At 35.8% G+C, this 22,034-nt stretch overlaps 1 protein-coding gene across 2 annotated transcripts in view; it reads right to left on the bottom strand.

Annotated features, from left to right (window-relative positions):
• GALC (galactosylceramidase) overlaps positions 1-22,034 on the bottom strand; it is a 40,176-nt gene that overhangs the window by 6,503 nt on the left and 11,639 nt on the right. The window contains exons 7-15 of one of the 2 annotated variants that reach the window (XM_021292422.2): positions 14,331-14,461; positions 9,276-9,431; positions 7,034-7,158; positions 6,068-6,195; positions 5,529-5,618; positions 4,040-4,129; positions 3,541-3,685; positions 2,873-3,053; positions 150-313 (exon numbers count right to left, since the gene is read on the bottom strand). In XM_021292422.2, the coding sequence (XP_021148097.2) occupies positions 150-313; positions 2,873-3,053; positions 3,541-3,685; positions 4,040-4,129; positions 5,529-5,618; positions 6,068-6,195; positions 7,034-7,158; positions 9,276-9,431; positions 14,331-14,461 (1,210 nt within the window). Of the gene's footprint in view, positions 1-149; positions 314-2,872; positions 3,054-3,540; positions 3,686-4,039; positions 4,130-5,528; positions 5,619-6,067; positions 6,196-7,033; positions 7,159-9,275; positions 9,432-14,330; positions 14,462-19,831; positions 19,960-22,034 lie in introns of both variants that reach the window. The other variant, XM_005506159.3, reaches the window with a different exon arrangement.

Below are 22,034 nucleotides of genomic sequence, written 5' to 3'. Positions count from 1 at the left end.
TAAAAGACGTGGCCATCATTAGAGCACATTGGGCTAAATCCATAGTGATGACAACTGAATTACAAAATATTAACGTTAGTCATTTTTATCAAGACTACCAAAATGACATGTCCCTATGTCAGCAACCACTTTAGCAAAGAGCTGCTTACCTAGGTCACCAGTGACTTGGTAGGTGCCATCTGCAAAAACCCAGAAGAAAACACCTTTGGTACGTCGAACATATATCCCACCATTGTCAACTCTTCCTGCAATAAACACGCCCCCATCACGTGGTTTTTCTATGTAGATGTCACAAGTGACTGTAATGTTTACCCTATAAGAGAAGTTTAGTGTCTTAAGAAGCAAGGAATCAATGTTTTTCAGTAGACAGTAGATAGAAGAGTATTCCCTATGTAGTACAGCAATCTTTTTGAGGAACGATTTGGCAATCTAATTGGGACCTACAGGTGCAAGATGCACAGGACTTGTCTAGACTGGTTGTTTCCCACCTGTGAGTCCATAGGTCTTCTTAAGAAAAGCAATTCCTCTCAGAAACCAACAACAAAAAGTCTATTGTCAGCAACTTTCAATTAATTATTAAAAAAAAACAAATCCAACAGACACAGAAGGCTTGCATCTCCACAGTCTGCAAAATGAAAAATTATTTTTAAATAACTGAATCAAATCCAAGATTCAAGGCCAAGTCTTAAGTAATGCAGATACCCTGCTCAAAAAAAAACTTTTTAAACAATATGTTCAAACAAGTAGAAATTATTTGATTTTCCTATTTGATTTTCAGCTCACAGTAAAGTGCCTGTTATACATATAACGACAACTGTAAAGGAGACTAAAGCACCTAGAAAATTTACACTTCTCCCACCCTGAAGTTGCACTACAAGCCTCTTAACAATACCGGTGAAAAGCATTCTTTGCCTTTGTTAATGTACATTCAAATTAAAAACCCACATCCCACTTCTGAAAGGACTTGCAATATGGATACAGCCACATGGTTGCGTATTTAGGAAGTTCACAGTTATCTATAATTATTTACAGAATGTGAAAAGACTTTCTATGACATCAGCTCAGCTGGTAACAATCTCCACACCCCTTACATAGTAGTAAGAATAGCCTGAGATTTCATTCTAGCATAATGGTATTAGAAGTACCATATTCTTGAATAAATATTCATGACAGAAACAAGATTTCTTTCTCGCCTCCCTATGTATTAAGCAAGAGACTGCCACATCATGCTTAGGCAATTATAAGGAGATTGGAAGTAACATTGAACGAGTTTAATAGAAACATTTTCAGGATACAGCTAAGTTCAATAAAATCAGAGCAAAACATCAACAAATTCAGGAGTAGAAACAAAAAGTTTTCACAAGCACAAGATTAAAATCCAAACTAAACCCACCTAAATAATCCTGAAATTTAATCATAATAAATTGTCATTGGTGACAGAAGTCAGATACTCCACAAAGAACGATATTTCAGTGCAAGATTGGTTCAGTATTTCAAGAGTTGAAAACATCAACAAGATGAGGCCCAAACTGAGGATGAAGCAAACAATTCAGAGGGCTTGAAATTGAAGACTATCATTAAGAAAAGTTACAGATCAGTAAAACTTGAATAATCAGCTGAATATTCAGGAAACACACTTGTTTCTGAAAACACGATGAAAAACCAGAAATAAATGGAATAAAAATGAAATAACAGGAAGTTTTTAGGAATCTCAGTACAGTAATTTAAGAATACACCCTGTGTAGGGATCAATGAATATGATCTACTCAATATGGGAAAGTTGATTATAGGGGGAATACGAGACCTTACTTAACAGAGCACTGCAGAAGAAAACATCAAGTAACTGAAGAACAACCTCCAGCTACAAGATGGTGATATTATTCCTGCCTTCAGAGCAAAGTGATTCATTCACTTGTCCAGGTCAGCAATTAAAAGCAAGAAACATGTTCTGAAAAAGCATTTGGGGTATCAATGATCCAAGCAAAGTGAAAAAAACATGACAGGATAGCTATTTTAAAGAGCATGTCAAAAGAATTTAAGCTAGACTTTCGAAGAACAAAATGCTTTAAGCATAAAGTTTATTATTAGTTACTATTACTAAACCAATTAATTAACAGGCTCTTTCCCATTAAAAAATAAATACATATATATACATATATATACACATATATGCTAAAATATGCTGCTTGATTACAGCTCCTAGAAAGAATTGTGATCTTAACCATACTCTCATCCATCTGGAAAGTATCAGTTACATTTACACAGAAATAAAACTGTTTTAAGTAGCAGCTGAATCAAATCCATCCAGTTCCAGGAACTGCTCAGAAGATGGCAGTCTGCAACAGCATAACTGAATTAACTTCCAGACTATTTATTTGATATGGGATTGATCAAATCTTTAACAATCAAAACAACTCAAAATTAAGTAATTAAAACTGAATCGAGCTTTTTTTTGTCCCATCTAAAAATACATCAAAACTCAGTGCACACTCAAAATTAGAATTTTGACTTGGTCTTTCTAGTACACCAAACCAGATCCATTATTCTGAAAAAAAAAAAAAAAAAATGTTCCAAGACAGTACAGCAGTGGGCCAAGCTACCAACAGATCTGTTGGACTTTCCATCTTCGGATGTTTTTAAGACTCATTTAGACAAAGACACAGCTGATCGTAGAGTTGGCAATAGCCTGTAGCAAGGCTCACTGACTTTCGGTAGTCCCTTTAAGTCATCATTTCTACATGTCTCCAGAGAGACGTAATGCAAAAGCCCTCTGTCCAAGTGAAATGAGGCTTGAGACAGATTAACAGATCGTAACTCACACTAGTAAGGAGGACATTTCCCCAGATGTCACTACAAAATAGTATTTACCTACCACTGAAAATTTCCTATGACACTGATGGTCTGGTCTGCGTCAGAAGCCCAAGTAATGGGTCGCTGAACCACCACCTGGCGGAGCGTGAACACATGATCTCCTGGGTCAGAAGCATTGATGAAGTATTCAAATACTCCTGTCTGATCTGCAAAATTTGGGGCTTCACTGAAAGGTGGATTACCTGTTCAGAAAATAACATATATATCAACACCGAAACATTATTTTTCTTCCGTGTATTTTTGTTTTCAGAAATTTCCCCTGAAAATATTCTCCATAATTTTGACTCATTCTGTCAAAGCACAGTCTCCAAAGGTGAAGTTTTTGGAGTTAGAAGGTGATTTTAGTTTTGGTTTTGTTTTTATGCAGACCCCAGCTTCTGCAAACACATGAACAAAGTAAATCAACATACATCATGATTTGGATTGAGAATTTTTAAACTGTTATCAACCACCCAGTTAAGACATAGACTTAAATACACCTCATTGCAAGTGAAGTATACTGGCAGAAGTTGTTGGAGAAGCAGGTATAAACAAAAATAAAACACATATTCAGACTACTATATGTTGCTTACATTAGAGGACTCAAGTAACATAATTATTGTTGCCTTTCTACATTAAGACTATAGCTGTGTGTGAATTAAGTGTTCAGATAAGAGAATTCTGACTTACGAATATTGAAATCATCTTTGTAATTTGAAGGAAAGGGCTGAGATGGTGGAGGTTCTTGGCAATGACATTTTTGCCCTGTCTTGAGTGTGGTTAAAGTGTAGACTTCATCCACATTTAGATCTAATGAAAAACTTCCCTTCCGTACCTGGAATTAAAGAATGCTCAAGCTGCAAAAATCAAACAACTAAATCACAAAATGCCCAGGTTCCTGAATTAAAGGAGATCCTCCAAAGTCCTGATTTAAGGCACAAATCTCATCTTCTTGCCTCAGCATTTAATATCTATTAACTATTTTGAAAACGCTTTTCCCCCAACAATCTTTATTGCCTCCAGGTAAGCTTGTATATAGCTAGTAAAACTGTAGTCAAATGGAGACAATAAAACTTGCCCTAATTATGCAGTTTAGGCATGAAAGTCTAGGAGTTCAGCAAAGGGGTAAGAAATACCTGAAAAATACCTGAAATTACAAAGAGACTGTAATTAAAACTGGTTGACTTACCTTCACAGGATGGAGTTGATGGAAAAGACTAGAGTTTCCAGATTCAAAACCAAGTCTGGAATGCCACACTTGAAGAGTTTCCACCTTACACTATAATAAGACAAAATATTAAAAGAAAAAAAAAAAAACCAACAACACAAACACTACACCAAAAAACCACCACAAACAAACAAACCAACACCACACCGGACACACTTGAATATCACTTGAATATTCACCTTGAGAAAACACCAATACTCTAAGGGTGTCTCTTTTTTTATTTTAGAGCTGCTGATTACATTGGAGGCCACCACTCTATTCAGCTAGCCATTACATGTAGCTTATGTTTTTGCAGATTTTATGTCAATAAGCCATTGTCCTACCATGCAGTAATGCTGCTTATAAAGACAGAAAGCATTACAACACACATGCAATTTTTAGCTTCCCTATTACCAACAGCAGTATCCCTATAACACAAGCGCTCTGCCTAGGAGCAACGAGGCTAAAATAATCTCCTGTTAATTTCACTTTAATGAGACATTTCCTTTAGTTGCTGGTTCTTCAATATTCATTTTTGAGCAAAGTACTTTGCTTACAGATCTCCAAACTTCTGTGATACTATGGTCTATCAAGTACATTAGTTACAGATTTTAATCACATCTAACTCATACAATTTTTTTTAGTTACTCAAATGAACAAAGCAAGCAACCTAGAGTTTGGTTTGGCTAAGCTGTCTGATACTTTCCCCAAAGGGAGCTGTATATCAGAAGTGATGCTCAACTACTTTTCCTAAGCAAACCATTTTATTGCCAAAACCATTTTCTAAATGAAAAGAAACTAATGCAACCAAAAAAACAAATTCCAAATAAACACACACTTTCAATTTCTGAAAAGTAATTATCCAAATCAACCAACAAAGATTCACTCCAGTTTACACCATGAAAGGACTGTTCACATTTCAGAGAAATTCAGTTCACCAAGATTAAAAAAACAAAAAACACAAAACAAAACACAAAAACACAAGCGAACAACATAAAAACAACAAATAAAATAAAAAATACACACACACAAGAAACACCCCAAAAAACAAACAAAAGATGCAGTATACAATCAACTCCAATTACTGCCCTGGCAAGGAGCTGACAACAGCTAGTAAGGTCACAGCCATGCTGGCCAGTCAAATTATGTCAGCATGTCAGAACACTGAGCCTGGGAATAAATCCTAAACAAAAATCCAATTGCATTTCTGTTCTAGAAAATTTCTTCTTTCTTCAATTTACAGATGATTAGACTGGGAGGTAGTAATTTTACAAATTTGGTTATGACATCACATTTCATGGTAAAATCAGAACTCGAATGCTTAAAACTTTGCCAGGTGAGTATCAGCCTCTAGGACTGAAGGTAAATAACTCAAATTTCTTGCTAACCTGTGATATTGTCTTGCATGTATTTGATTACAGACATCAATTCATTTTACAAGACTGATCAAGTGTATTCAAAATCTACTTACAAATGACCCTTTGAGGGAGAAAGTTGCCCTCTGAGGTGTCACACTGAAACGAGGCAGCGGAGGCCTGATACATTGAGAGTGATTATGAGTCTGAAGGAAAAAAAAAGTGTAACAGCAGGAACATACATTACTGGAATACATCACACGGTAATGTTCATTAAAAACATATAACATTAACTGAAATTTAAAAAGCAACATAGGATCAATTTGCAACTATTTCACTGTTATCTTAATGATAATTGCAATACTACTAGCTTAATTTTATTTTGAATACTACTTTAAAAAAGCACAATTTAATTTCCTCCTAGAGTGTCTATTACAAGCTAATTTGTGATATAAAGACGACATATATATTGGTCTCCAAGAAGATCCAAGTAGCTATTCAAAGTTTAGACAGAAAAAAAGGACCTCTAGTGGTCTCACTGACAAAGCTACAGACACAAAACAACATATTAACAGATCCTGAACTACACAAATCAAAACATAAAAAAAACATTTCCTTTATCTTTCTAGCTCATTGGAACTGCTGATGCACATACCATAGTTTCTATGATTATGGTAAGGTTTCCTAGGCCGTCTGTCAGAGCCACAAAACTGCCACCTCCTTCTAAGTGTCCATCCACTTGCAAGTATGACCAGCCAGGCTGAGTAAATTGTGTTGTGTGTGCTGAGACAGAACAGGACAAAAACCATAAGAAATTTTTTTTTTTTTTTTTTACATGAAATAAACAGTTGAGCCAAAGAAAGCATAAGTGGTCATCTCATAAGTAAGGTTTTCAGCATGCGAGAATGCCAAAGAAGAATATGACATAGATCATTAAAATCCTGAGCAACACAGAAACAACTGCTCAGTTGTTCTGAACTGTACATATGACAGCATGGTCATTTTTCTTAACACTTTTACATATACAGGTCATCAGCAGAAGAATAAAACTGAAAGCTTTTGCCTTGTTCGTCCTTTACAGCATTGCATACACTACCTGCCCTACTGAGCTGTGGCACAAACAGTAACATTCTACAGGACTAGACAGAGCAGTCAGTGAATCCACATGCCCACAGACACAATATGAACATAATTCCCTTTTCCCCAAGCAAGGGAAGTGCTGACTTACACAAGTAGGTCAAGAATACAGAAGTTCTTTGTTCCATTTTCTCAAACTGAGAGCTATCAAGTATCTACTTAATGATTAAAGAAAAAGAGGAAAAGGAACTAAGAAAGTACACTAACCTTTGTGTGCACTTCATATCAAAATACTTTAGTAGTTACTGTTATAAAAGGCAGTAGTTTATTCACTTCCCCTGTATCTAATGGTCAGGTATTGAGATTTTTCAGGCTACTAGATCCTTCTGCTTCCTATTGAAAGAAGCTCTTTCTTCTTCTAAGTACCCACAAAAATAACTTAATTTGGTACAAAAAATAATACACATGAAAACCACTAAATAAATAAAGGTGACAGAAAATACTGTAATGCTCTGAGACCATAAAACTTTAACCCACTTTCTACCTGTAATCCAGATAGGAGCTTCTGCTTTGTAGTGGCCACTCCATGGCTCTTGTGCTGTCATTAGTGCACATCGACCAAAGGGCAACTCTTCATAATAACTAGCCACCAAGTTCCATGCAATGGTTCTGGAAGAAAAACAGGTCTGTTTGCTCCATTCATATGCATAGTATTAATTTACTACAAGAATTTGTTCCTCTTTTTTCTCCAGCATACAATAAGTTTAACAAAACAATTTTCAGCTGAAGGAAAAAAAAAAAAAAAAAACCACACACACACCCCCCACATACAACATAACCACAGGAGAGGAAAATAAAGAAATCAACTTCCAGTGTTGAGAACTTCTTACAAAACCGATGATACATTCTCTTTATTAAAGGAAATGTATATTGAAGGTTAAAGACTTCGTTTATATTTAATTTTCCTGTTGGTTTGAAGGTGAAAAAAATAAGTTATCAAGGTTTACAGCTTTTTGCTGGGGTGGTTTGGGTTGTTTGTGGGGGGTTTTTTTTGTTTGTTTTTGGGTTTTTTTTTGGTTGGTTGGTTGTTGCTGGTGGTGGTAATTTTTTTTTGGGGGGGGGGAGCTTGGCAGGAGAGGGAGAGTTTGGAGCGGCTAAGTACCACTGAAAAAGTAATATCCATGTAAATAATGAACAGATAACAACACTAACCAGCCATCCTCCAAGAGTTGTGGCCTTTTCAATAAATTGTCAGGGTACCAACAAGGGTAATTACTTCAGGTCTTTTGATTTGGTCATCACTGAAAATCTTTTGCCAGGACTTTTAAGTTAAAACCCCTGCACAATTAGTATGGAAATACAGCTTAATAAAGCAGTTACGTAGGAAGCAAAAGTTGGCATGCCATTCTGCTACTGCATATAGGTAAATGCAAAAGTCTTTGACATAGATTTATCACACTATACACACATTTCAGAAAAGATCCTGAAATCCCACAAAAGTTGCTCATAAAGTAAACAACTCTTGAATTGTAAAGTCAACAACTTGCTCACATTAAACTTGTTTTACAGAGTTGTAAACTTAAAAAAGGAATGTGACGAACTCAAGTTTCAAGGAAACGAGCTTAGCAGAAAGATAAGCTCCTTTAATCAGGAAGACTGTTTTCAATATAAAAGCCAAGATAACTTCAATATTGGATATACAGACTTGGAACTAAAATCCACAATAATTTCTAAATACAATACATAGGTCTGTTTGCCAGGCTGCTAAACAAATGGGGCATACATAATTACAGACGTCTAGTAAAAAAAAAGGAAAAAAAAAAACACTGAAAACAAAGACTCCAAAGCAAGATATTGAAGCGTATAATAGTCAAAAGGTAATCGGAATGTTCTGGAATTCACATAGGAAATATTCATCTGTTAGAAAATTTCATCTTTCAGAAGATTCATAGAAATAAGGTGACTCCAGAAACTCCGCTTTACAAGTATCCAGTCACTTTGCACTATGCTCCATTTCAAGCATTTCAGACAAAAAACACTTCTCTTTCTCGTTCCAAAATGAAGTTACATAAAAACTAAAAACTTTGAGCAATTTTGCTCACATCTTGATGCCTACATTTTCTTTAATCAGATTTTTTTTTTCTTTCAGATTAGTAGTTGTTGCACTGGAAGCATTAAAGTACATTGTCTATTCTCTTCTGAAATTGTGAGTTATGTAACTTCCCAGTAAATAGAACATCTTTCTTCCAGATTTCAGTTTAGAAAAAAAAAAAAGAAATGTGCAGGAAGCAGTAAATGTATCAAAAAGCAATAACAAGTTTTAGAACAGACTCTGAGAAAGAAGTTGTATGGGAAAACTAGGTAATGGCCCCCATACCTACTACTTTTAACTGAAGACAAACAACCAGTTATAAACCTTATGAAAAATACAGATAAAATAGCTTTACTGTTCTTTTCTTCCAATGTTTTTCACGTTGTTAGTTCTTCTTAAGAACACTGTCTTTTTAACAAGTATCATCAGAGCTTCAGAGGCATCTGAACTCACCTGCATAAGCCATTGGATACTGTGGAACACTAACTCAAGAATACATTAAAACTTGTAGGACTCCTATCCCAGAAATAGTTAAGGACAGTAGACTTCAGACCTTACTATAACTGAATTCAGACTGACAATGGAGAGAGTTTCAGTTTACCTTCTATTTTACCAGAGTAGATGAATGTGTTCTGTAGTACTTGAAACAATTCTTATAGGAGAATTTGTGAAAGCAACAGCACACACCACTTACGAGGTCATGTTTCCGTTGACGTAGTTTTGGTTCAAGATCCGAGCCCAGCAGCCTGCACCTACTTCATCATTGAAAGTACTGTAATCTTCTGAAGACCAGAGCTTCTTCTGAGTTAACAAGGCATTTGGCACTGTTTTTGTTCCAGGATAGTGAGCTCTACACAATATTTTTAAAAGAAAGAGCATTTATCACCAAAAGAAAAAAAAAGGCCTAGAAGTACAAAGAGCAGCAATGATTCCCCTCATCCAAACTGAAAATGAAAACCAAACTTTCTTTGGAATAATACTTATGGAATAGAAGATAATGGATCAAGAGTGAGCTATAATATTCCATAGCTTATTGTATTTGCATGAGGAGATTTCTTGTCATACATGCCCTCATATAAGCAAACCTAGCTTTAAATATATTGTGCAATTTCTGCAGCTTGCAAAAGCAAAACTTTATCCTGACATTGACCTTGAAGATTTTCAAAACTTATGTGCTAAATAGAGAAAATACATGCTACCTTGAACTATCTTAAACAAAACTGTAAATATAATATCCACAATAAAATACAGTACTAGGCATTATTCTAAGAACTTAACCACACGCATGTCCTGGGATTGAAACATGAACTTGGCTAATTTTGCATACCTTTTAAATAAACTCAGTTTTCAAAAAAGCATGCTAGCTGAACTATAACAATTGCAGAGGTGTAAACTGAAAATAGTTGAAACATACCTTGAAAGGTAATTTCTTTCCAACACCTTCCTTAGTATTAGGAGAGATGCTTTTTCCCAAAGACTACTGATTATACTCAATCACAGCATTGATTCACTGTGCCAGATTAGTCTGACTGAAATAAAACCTTTCAAATTACTTGCAGAAAACAGGGTCATGATTCTTCCCTCACTTAGAACACTCACTGAACACATTAAATAAATACACTAAAATTAAACTACCAGCACTTGAAAAGAAGGCATAAATATTTCCTTTACAATTAGCCTCAAACTTGACAAATTGATAAATTTGTGACAGGGACAGAAAAAATACCCTTTTTTTTCTAGACTGACTTTGGGGTTTGTGTTGTAGTGTTGTAGTCCTTCATATACAGCTTCATTAACGTATATGTATATTCATAACATAACTGATAGTAGAGATTTCGGCTACATCCTTCTCTGCTGTACTGATTACTGCGTATTTCCCCTCTGGGTTGGAAACACAAGTACTACTTTAATACCAAGCAAAGGTTTTTGTAATGACAAAGTGTGTTGCTTTTCTTTTTGTGAAGTTACAGGGAGAACAAACAGATTCTAGAGTTAAACTCCTTCAGTGCACCTTTACTGACAGCTTTGCTCTACTTAAAGCCCACACACTTATAGCCTTCTCATTTTGCCCCGTGGGTATGCAATCAGGTAAAACAGTTTCATCACCAATTCAGAAACTAATGATTTTTCTCTGCTCTAGATGCAATTTCTATCACTGCTAGTGATCATAATTTATACTGTATTTGCTTTTCATTATAACTGCTGTTAACCAAGGGGTTTTGTTTTAATTTCAGTAATATCTAAATTAGTCCTTAAAAGAACATGACTAAGGAGTATATAACTCCTATTCCATATGAAAACTAATTTTTAGAAAATAAGTACATCCATTAAAAAAAAAAAAAACTCTTAATAGCACTGTAGTGTATATACTTTAAAAAGACCCACTCAAACGCACAAAATAAACATTTGCTGTCAGATTATAGTGAAGGCTTTCACACCCAGTATGTGCTGGATTTGTTGAATGGTATGTGATTTACATTTAAAGAAAGCATTACAGTCCTCTTTTAGACATCTTGTGCCACTCAACAGGCTCAACAACTAACACAGGGTGTGCAGCAAAGGACAGGAGATTAGCTGTGCCCAGAACAGGGTGCTCTGCTCTTTCAGTAGTGAAAACAATCTCTCTAATTCTCTGAAAATGAAAACTCCTACAAAGAAACAACTATACTCCAATTACTCCCAGGAAATAATTGGTCAACCCAAGGACCACTACCATTTGGAGACACCTGAGTATCCTGATCAATGTTTCAGGAAAAGCCACAGACTCCCAAACACCTATCTTCCTTGCTGCCTGAAAAGACGAACTGTAGTAGAGTTTATGCATCATTCCTATAGATTGTGATGCTTTAGCAGAAGCAGTGGGATTTTGGATTCTCTGCTCAAAAGGTCAGAGTCAGTCCACACTATAACAGAATACCATTGCAAAGAGAGAGGAAAAAGTGATATATATCATGAAACAGGGGAAAGAACAGATCTTTTTAGAGAAAAGGTAATGAATAGCAGGAATAGAAATATAACAATGGTGACACATAAGTTTAAACCTCTTATCACTACAATGAAAGAATTTATCAACAGCTATGAGTATTTGCGCTCTTCAAACCACTGTCATTTACTAAACAAAAACAAAAAAATACTAACAAAATAACATACAGTTGCTAAAGTAAATCCGATATATTCAAAAAGTAATAGTAATTAAGAAAAGCTCTTCTACTGATGGATTGCAAATGCTGCTTTGCACAATTATGCAGAGTGACTTCATTTGGACAACTTACTTAAAAACAAAAAAACTTTGCATTATTTTTTGTTTTCCATATAGCAATGGCCCAAAGGAGAGGAAGGGGAAAATCAGGATGGAAATTGCAAGGTTTACCACCATTTTTCTGTCATGCATCAGTAAAAGACTACAGAAATTAAATAAATCTTTAAAACATCGGCCTATATAATACCTTCACTAAATGAAGCTTTGCAGAAAAGAACTACCTATGAAAACCTCAAAATCTAGTCCTCAGAAATTTCTCTGTGAAACAGAAATTGGCAGGTAACAGCACAGGCTTTCCTATTTCTCATTCTGTCTCAGCACACAGGTCTGGGACAACTTGCAACACTTTGAACTCCCACTACTACAGTTACCACATTATGATTCCATCATGCAGAAATGTCATAACACCATCTTGTTTTTCTTAGGGTGTTAAATTGAGCATAATTAGGCCTAAAAAATGTCTTTTAAAGGCTGCTGTTTCTGTGACACATCTAGCCAAATGTGGTTAAGAACACTGATGCTTCTAACCAAAGAGACTTGAGTTGTCACCTAATGGCACAGTAAATTCATATTAGATGAAAATGAAAGTTGTTACTCCTAAACTCACTGCCACTTCCTAAACACTTGCCATATTCTTCCAGTTAATAGCAGGAAGAGAAGGGGAAATTTTCAACAGAACAGCTTAGCCTTGAACTGCATAGCATGCAAAAATCTAACTGTTTTAACTGTGCTACAAAGAACTAGCACATTTAAAGTACTCCTATGAGTAACGGTGGAATTTGCAAGTCCATCCTTGAGAAACACTGTTTTCAAGGGCTACAATGTAATTTAAATGTGTTCCAAGTAGGAGTAATACTCCTTTAAAATTAATTATACTTCATTTCACTGGTAAAATTAATGCAAACATAATAGCTCTGAAAAGCTGTTTGGAAATATCATATTACAAAGAGCTTTGGTGACCTGGGTCATCCCTGTGTGAGTGAACATCTATTAATAGTTTTACAGTGTATCTTCAGGGACCTCTCTAATTTCTAGCCATTACAACATCTTTCAGATGAAGCCTGATGCAAATAGAGCAAAATAAAACAGAATCAGCAGCTTTAATCTCCCATTCAAGTTGTCTGAGAGACCTCACAGAACACAAATTATGTTACCATGTCCAAAATTGATTTTATTGTACATTCACATAAAATCCTGGCTATCTAAAATACTTTTTATAGTTTCAAATAAAAATAGCAAGCCAAGAATTTTTTTAAAAAGATACCATAACGAGATGTGCACCACTAAATGTAGCCAACTAATAATCCATTACACAAGAGAGTATTTCATCTCCCTGTTAAAACTGAAGCAGAGAAGGGATGTAAAACTTAGACTTGCAAAGAGTTAAGCAACTACAGCTTACTGAGATAGTGTAAAAACAGCTGAGCTTCAGGGACTGCCTCTGGGTTCACAGCTGCAGCTGCCAAAAAACAGAAAGGAAGCATGCTCACTGCATTGGGATCATGGTAACTGCAGTGGATTTGCATCTGGCCAGAGTGAGTTCACAACTGCTATCACGAGTTGATCCACAGATGATTCAAGACTTCACTCGCAAAAAGCTGTCAGGATATTTCCTGTTTTTCAAAATGGGGGAAGGATTTACTGGGGGGGGGTGGGGAAGGTGCTGACTGCCTGTCTCTATTTGGAGGCAAAATCTTGGTTTCTACACCTCCTGTTGGTCAGATATATAATGATGAATGGAAAAGACTCAAGTTGAAACAAGAAACAGGCACATTTGAAGCATGTGATTGGGAGAAGCAAGTTTATGGAATCGAATAACTAAAATTTAGAGCTATTGTAAAGAGAAGAGTTAATGAGGACATCTTCAGACATTTCTATTCAGCAGACAAGTCAGTAATCAATCTCAAATTTAGTCTAGTACTTTTGCAAAATATCAGTGTTATGTATTAAAAAACAGAACTAGAAAACCAAGTCAGCTGGTTACATGCTTTACAAACACACCCTTCTCATCAAAACAAAGTAGGAACTAAGAATCAAGAGGTTAGAGTAACTAAAAAGAATCATAGGCCAAATCCATTTCTGGATCACACCCATTCCTGTAACAGACCAGCAGAAGTCAGTAATACAAGGCTCTATACAAAGCTGTAAAGCTAAAGCACTTTTTGCATACCAAATAAAGGAACCAAAACAACCCTCAGAATAAACAGGGTTGTCCAGAAAACCTTCAATTCATCAAAAGTGCAACCACAGCCAATACAAATCTTCCACATGGTAGGAGACTCACAATTCAATTAACAGGTTGAGGCTGTCACCAGGACAACAGCCCATGTGATTTGATGTGGGTTAGTAAAAAAGATTATAGTATCAATCCGTCATTTCAGGTAGGACTATAGAGAGGTAAACCTTTAGCTGTGCTAGTTACAAAGAAGCAAGATGAAGACAATCTACGAACAAACCACCAAGAAAGAAAAAAAGGAGAGAACCCCCTACCCAATGACATCGACCACTCTGTGGAGCTCGGAGTCAAGCAGCAAGACAACGGAAATGGGCTCCCACAGTCTATCGCTGGCTATGATCCTCACCTGCTGCAGACCGTGCTTATCCAATGTGTATCTCAACAGCTTTGAAAAAAGAGGAGAGCAAAGAACAGAGAGAAAGGACAAATAAAAAAATGTTTTTCAAATTGTCAAAAAGAAAGGTAGCATTCTCTTCAGCACTATTTGTACATTTCAAAAAACAAATCACATTCCAATTCTTGTTTTCACAACTTGGACAACAACTGTTACATCAAACAAAATGTAATGGATTGTTAGGCACAAAGTGCCTTCAGAGGACACCTTCTTCCTCTACCACGCCAAACCCTAAAGCACATAAGAAAAAATGAAAAACATTTAGTTCTTATCTTCTTAAACACACAAAACTGCAAATAAAGTTAACGACAAAGCATATCACATTTCATGCAAGATACTCTAGTTGCAGATCAGCTACTTGGGTATTACAATGCTGAGGGTTACACTACAAGGAGCACGTACAGGGCAAGGACAACAATTATAACTCACAAACCCTGTGAAAGCACAGTAAACAATTAAGAAAAGGAGCTGATTCCCCCAGTTCTCCCTGCTAATCAACTATTTCAGTTTAACAGTGAAGCAACACAAATGAGATCAGCTCTTCCTCAATGCAACCAACATAAGAACAGGAAAAACCTTCAGACACATACACACCTTATTACTCAACTGCGTTGTATTTCAAGTTTTAAAACTGCAACCACCGTATACTTCCCCTGAGACATTTTAATGCCTTGAAAGTCCATGAAACAAATCTAAAATGTCACGTAAGATCAAGTCTAATGATGTAGTCTCTTGAAGTCCAGAGTTCCCTTAAACAGCATTTGCTGTACTATTAAATTCAGATAACATCAAATGCCTATCCACCTTCAAACCATTCTCTATATTTCTACCATATATAATAATCTTTAACAGGGAACACTACCTGCAGGAAACCATGTCACAAGATTTTTTTCCACAGATCAGAATCTGACCTAGCTTATGTGCAGTCTGATGGTAGTCTGAAATGTCAAGATTTCCTGCCCTAAAGTCTTAAGAACTTTGAACACAATGTTAGTATTACTGCTGCATTGTATTTTCCTGTTACATCTTGCATTAGAATAAGGCAGCATTTGGGTTGCAGACTTGACATACATACAAAGACTGAAGTATTTAGCAACTGGGGAGGTTCCAATGACTAGAGATAATGCCCATACTCAAGAAGGAATATCTGAAAAAGTACAGGCCCATCAATCCAGCCTCAATCCCCAGGAAGGTTATAGAGGAAGTCTTACTGGAAGCCATTCCCAAGCACAAGAAGGACAGGAGGAGACTGGGAATGGCAGCATGACTGCCCTTGGTAAATCCATGCTGCCATTCCCAAATCATCCCTGACAACATGACTGCTTTCTACAAGATGACTACCTGTGCAGGCAAGGTGAAATCACTGGATGTCATACACCTTGACTTCAGCAAAGTCTCCCATCAACACTGATAGAAAAGTCCAACCAGGATCCAGATTGCTGAAGATGTCCCCATAGGCTGATATGAGGGCAAACACTGTTTGATAACTTTAATAAAACTAAGGAAGTACACATTTTACTTTGCTTGCATGAACAGCTTTTGCTTTCCCTATTAAACTGTCTTTAGCTCAACCCACAAGTTTTCTCACTTTCACCCTTTGATTCTCTCTCCCATCCTACAGTGTGGCTGTGTGGGGCTGAGCTGCGTATCAGGCTTTACCCACAACAATAGTTATACGTTGAAAAGGGGAGGCTGTTATCTAGAGAGAAATAACAGGCTGCAAAAAACAGGCTGACAGGAACCTCATCAGGTTCAAGAGATGCAAACACCAACTCCTGCACTTAGGACCCCTTGCAACAGTACAGGTTGTAAACTGATGAAAAACTCAGGTATATGAACTGAAAAGGAAATTTAAAAAAAAAAAAAAAAAAGGAAAAAAAAGGAAAAGAGCTGCTCTACCAGTAAAATGAGTAAAATGTATTGTTTTAAATTGAGACAAACATTACATCTTAAGATCAGTTACCTAAAGCCAAAATTAAGTTTCTACCTTGTGTTTTGAACTATGTAATACAAAAATCCTATTTGAAATGACTGCAAAAGTAGCATTGTCCAAAATCATAAAATAAATCCAGAAACAGCATTTTCTATAATTAATCTTTATTCTTCTACCAGCTTAGCATAGTCTTAAACAAGTCAATTCATCTTTCTCTCTTACAACAAATGTTGTCTACCTCGGAGAGCGCAAATAACAGTGATTTAAACCTGTTCTTCCTATTGAACTAAAAAGGCATTGCTGGATAACAACACTAATGATTTCTCTAAAGTTGCAACTACATTAACTATGAAAAACAACAGAACAAGAACCCCTTAAATAAAAGCCTTATTCTTTGACAGATAGCTCTTAAATACATCACCCATCTTTGTTCATTAGGATTTACCATGTTGGGTTTTTTTTAAATGGCAAACACTAGGAGACAGGAAAAAGAAAAAAAAAAAAAAAAAGAGAAACTGAAATAGCAGCAATCATTTCTGCTATTTGATCATTGTATTAGAAAGACTCATGCTACATCAAGTAGAAGTAAAATAAGACTTACTCTGTCTGGTTAATAAAAACTGACAAAGGCAGATTGTTTCCCCCACCCAACATAAAATTATCGTCCACTAATAATGACTTACTAGTAAAAGAGAACTTAAATGATTTAGAACTATGGAAAAACATTTTCACGTTGTCTACTTCTAAATAAAAATCAGAAAAAAAATATTGTGGAATATATTCAGGTCTAACTGTGTACTGGTATATAGGCCTTTAAGAAAGGACTTGCCAAACAGAGCTTTGGGTTCTATGAGCTTTGTTAATCACAATAAACAAAATCCATGTCTAACACAGAAGATGTAGTACTGACCATACTCCCATCCTGGGAAAAAAATAAAATACACATATACTATACAAACACTGAAACAGCACCCATCAAAACAACATAAGAAGACAGAGAAGATGGTCTTGTGAACAAAATAAGAAAGCATAAGACAGTTTAAGACTTGAGGTAACTATATAGCAATTTGTGTTTTTTTCATTTTCAAGCACTTTATGCATACTGGGTAATTTGATTTAGTAGCAGATAAAGTTTTTTACTTCTAACAAAATTCTTGTTTTCAATGGCAAGTGCTGCAACTCGCTAGTATGAAATGGTGCTGAGCAATACGTTCAGGGAGACCATCCCTTCAATCAACGAAATTGAAACACACTGAATGACAACAGCTTGGTCACCTTCATTGTAATGAGAAAATATTAAGTGCTTCACCTTTCAAATCACAAGCCAGCAGACAGCAAATATGGAGCGGAAAAACAGATACAGAAACTTTACCTTAAGTCTACCTTACATATGCTTCAGATTGCAAATGGTATTTCAGGCAGGGATAAAGCTCCACAGGGAATAATTATACAAATGTAAAAATTACCTGATGCAAAAAAGAAAGTAAAGGAAAAAAGAAAATGAAAGGAAACACAAAAAAGAGGAAGGGCCAGTTACTTTCTTTTGGATGGACACCCAAGCAATCATTTCAATTATTTTCATAAATTCTAAATTAAAAAAATATAACTTTCATCCCAGGTTTCCATTCCAAAATAGAAGAACTAAGAAAAAGAAGAAAAAGTCACAGAGAGAGTTATACTTGAAAAGAACTTACAGAACAAGTACAGGAAAGGATTTCTGAGAAAATAATTTAAGGCTATTTAGGAAAACAGACTGACCAGCAGATTTTGCAAATTGCTATACATGGTTATGTAAAAGACATACTGATACACTGTACTTTTAGCAACCTTCTGAATCTGAGCATTTGAAGGACAGACAGCTATACAGTATCATCTTTTTCTAGGTCAGCAAGAACTCTGGCAGGTGGTGCCTTGAAGTCAGCACTGGCTGAGAAACATGGTGTTCTCATTTTGTACTAACCTTAATTTCCTAATAGATAACAACACTACTGCACAGGAAATATTCTCCTAACTCTTTATTTTTTGTGATCAGCAGGGGTGAGAAAGCTGGGGAAAAAACCATAAGACATTCAAGGAAAACCTCTGACAAAAAGAACTCTCATCTTAGAGAACAACTAAAACATGTTGATGCTCCTAAAGCCTACAAGCAAAAAACAGGTACTGCTAGCCTTGATTCTATCTAGCTCTTTAAGAAATAAGAACCATACACTATCAGGGCAATCATTCTGTAGGTTTCATTAGCATGGAAATCATAACTAAAACATTTGCTAATGCACTATAACTTGCTGATGTGCAAGTCTTGCCCAACCTAAGAAAGTTATAAATTTTTAAACCAAGTGAGTTACTCAATGCTGGCATGATAACTGGTATTTCTCAGGCAGCCACTTCCAGATAAGCAGTGTTTACAAGCTCATTAAATATGAAAGCAGTTTCTTCATAAAATCCCTGATTAACTGACTGACTTTAACCTTTGAACCATGCATTAGTTTAAACAATTATGAGCATATCACAACCCCTTACATATAAATAAGGATAAATTGGACACTAGTGACCCCAAGCATGTTCTTATCACAATAAGGTTAACAACAGTGGTAAGCAAGTTAACAAATGTAACACAAGTGAACAATTTATAGACATATTGATCATTTCCACTGGCAAAATGCTATAATTTTTTTAAGAAGTATTTGTAATTTCAAGAAATCAGAGATTACCAAGAAAGCAAGAGCAGTAGAATAAGTATCAAGCCAGTTGACAGAAGCAAGGTAGTAAGAAAGCGTATTATGGAGCAAGAGCGCAAGCAAACAATCAAGTTACCATTTGCTAGACCTGCAACCGCAGGCATTGCTAGTTGCTAAAATTGAGATGGTTTTATTATTTTTAAAAACACTTTGCATGGTTGTTTTCACTTCTGCTTTACTGTGTGTGCACTTCTAATACCGTTACCAGACATAAGCAACAAACTCCTAGCTTTAGCACATGATCAGAAAAATCTCAAGCAAAGGACATGTAACAGGGAATGCTGCAAGCGCAGGAAGTCCCAGGGTGATAAATTCCAGGGTGAAAGTTCAAGTTCACCTGAAATCAAAACTGACTGCAGACCGAGAATTCAGTCCTAAGGGTTTTCTGACTTTGAAGATGCACACGCAGAGAGGTCTCCTGTCATTTGCTAGTGCTAAAATAAGAGGCCTAAAATACAGATTCTACCTGAACATTTGAGAGAAATGATGGAAGAGTGGTAAGGTTACTCTATACATGTACTAAACTGAAAGAAGAGAGGAAGACAGGAAAAAGTAACATGTCACCACTGTACAGGATGATGAAAAAACTGGGAATGGCTAGGAAGTATGAAATAAGAATATATGAGATGAAGACTTAGAGAAATGAAGAAATAAGCAATGTGTGAAACTCCTCCTTTCTCCCACACTTACCCGACTACCTCAACAGCATTGTTAAGATACGGATCAACTATCATCTCCTTTGAAATGCTCCAATCTCCATCCGCAGCGATGATGCCAATGTTCCTTAGACCCAGTCTGTCCAAAGACTGCCGAAGTACCTTAGTAATAGATAACAGGACTTAAAGTACAGCCTTCATCAACCAAGTAACATGAAAATTAAAGACTGAAAACACTTTAAGAACTGGAGGAGGAGTCATTGGAAGCATCTGTCTTCAGACCAAGACAGGTAAGTTCTCACTTCTCAATGGAGAGCATAATGACAACTAAAACAAACTTAATGATGAGAATTTTTAACAGTGAAGGGTTATCTATGACATTCAGCCATTGCACATAAATGGGCTTCTAATGACTTGGATTACTTTTGATACCTCATGTACATATGTGTACCCCCCTCAGACACTCTCCACATACTGACTCCATCCATTGCATACATGTAAATCATTACATATGAGTAATGGTTTTATCATAAAGTCAGGTTAAGTCGATCTAAAAATTATGAATGTGGAAGTGGACATGCCTCCCCAAGTGATAAGAAATGAAAGTTAACCTGATCTTCTAAAAAAGTATATTGAGATGAAAGGGATTAAGCTTTAAAACAGAAAAGACCTTGTAACCATGCAGTTCTCTAGAAGAACAGAAATCTTTGCCAAATATCTGTCCTTTTCAAGTGAAGATAACTTAAGCATTCTTTTCACAGGCTATTTGACTGAACAAAAAACATCCTTGATGTTATAGTCGATATTTAGGTTCACCCACTACTTGGCTCTCATATGTCTCATTAATTTTCAGGAATATAATGCATAAACCTGCAATTGCATATTTACAACAAAACTGAGAGCAGTCAGCTTTGAATTCAAACATGCCAGCAAATGAGAAGTCCTATTTTGTCTTTCCAGCTTTTCCTTACTATTTCATTGCCAAAGATGATAAACCTCTTACAGCTGCCTGTGGAACTTTAGACAAAATATATCCCACTCTAACAGTTAAGAATGAACCAAGCTCATACAGGGCTGGCATTATACAATTATGTGTTATCTGAGTAGTCAAAAAAAAAGGCATTGCAATCTTTGATATAGAAGAAGGATGATGTACTATGTGCTGTGCACATGCATAAGAAAGATTTTTCCAACCATGTGAAGATCAGTATGCATGAATCCTTGAATAATTTCTTGTAATAGCCCTCCAGCAATGTGAAGGAGAATAAGAGGCATTTCTATTTTGATGTGTAGTCAAATAAGGACACAAAGCAAAGTCTAAGTGTTGGTGACAATAAAAGCCTAAATCTAAAGGACATAAAACTTAGGAAGAAGAAGAAAAGTAGCAATGAAGTTCTGTTCAGCTGCTTGAAGCCTTTGAAGCATAAAGTTTACCAGAAAAATTCATAACAGTAGAAATACTTATTTACTGTAACAAGGTCCTTGCAATATAAATCTTTCTAGCTAGATAGATATTAGGAAAAACTGTCTAACCATACAGGCAGCTCAGAAGAACAAAATGACTAGACAGACTGAAGAAATTCCATGTTGAAAGATAAGTACCAAAGACTGTCAAAGAATGGTAGACAATCAAAACGCACTCAATAATAACACACACAGAATGGTTCCCGCACATCTGGTATTCGTGTTTATGTACAGATACTCCTTGAATTTTAGGGTTAGTTTAAGATTAGAATATTAAAAAATATAATTGAAAGAACAGGATCTTCTTGAATAAGTATTTATAAGAAACAGAATATTATTTTTCCAATCTTTTCCTACTTAATAAGAAACATAACTAGTGCTTTAGTGGATGAAGTAACTAAAATAACTTCTGACAAGTAAAAATTTTGTAAGGTAACTAAGAGCTCATCTACGTCATGTATTTGTCAGACATTACAGAAAATGTCTGATGTGCAACCAGACACTTCAGTAAATAGATATTTTTCAAAATGTCAAAGTGCAAATCTATCTAAAAATCAAAAAAAAACAAACTATCATGCTGATTAGATGCCACACAACATTGAAGAGTGTAAGCAAATTAACAGTAAAATGGGTGTTAAGTAAAAAGCCTTTAATGTACAACAGAGGGAAGGCTGACACTTTTCAGCAAATATTTGAGTGATTTAAGATCAAATTTTAAACTAAGCATTTAGCTCTGGAAGTCAAAAGCTTAGTTCTAATTCAACAGCACTTAG

The sequence above is a fragment of the Columba livia genome, chromosome 5 (genome assembly GCF_036013475.1).
Source record: "Columba livia isolate bColLiv1 breed racing homer chromosome 5, bColLiv1.pat.W.v2, whole genome shotgun sequence".
NCBI lineage: Eukaryota > Metazoa > Chordata > Aves > Columbiformes > Columbidae > Columba > Columba livia.
Note: the sequence above shows the minus strand (reverse complement) of the source record. Positions and strands in the feature narration are given on the sequence as shown.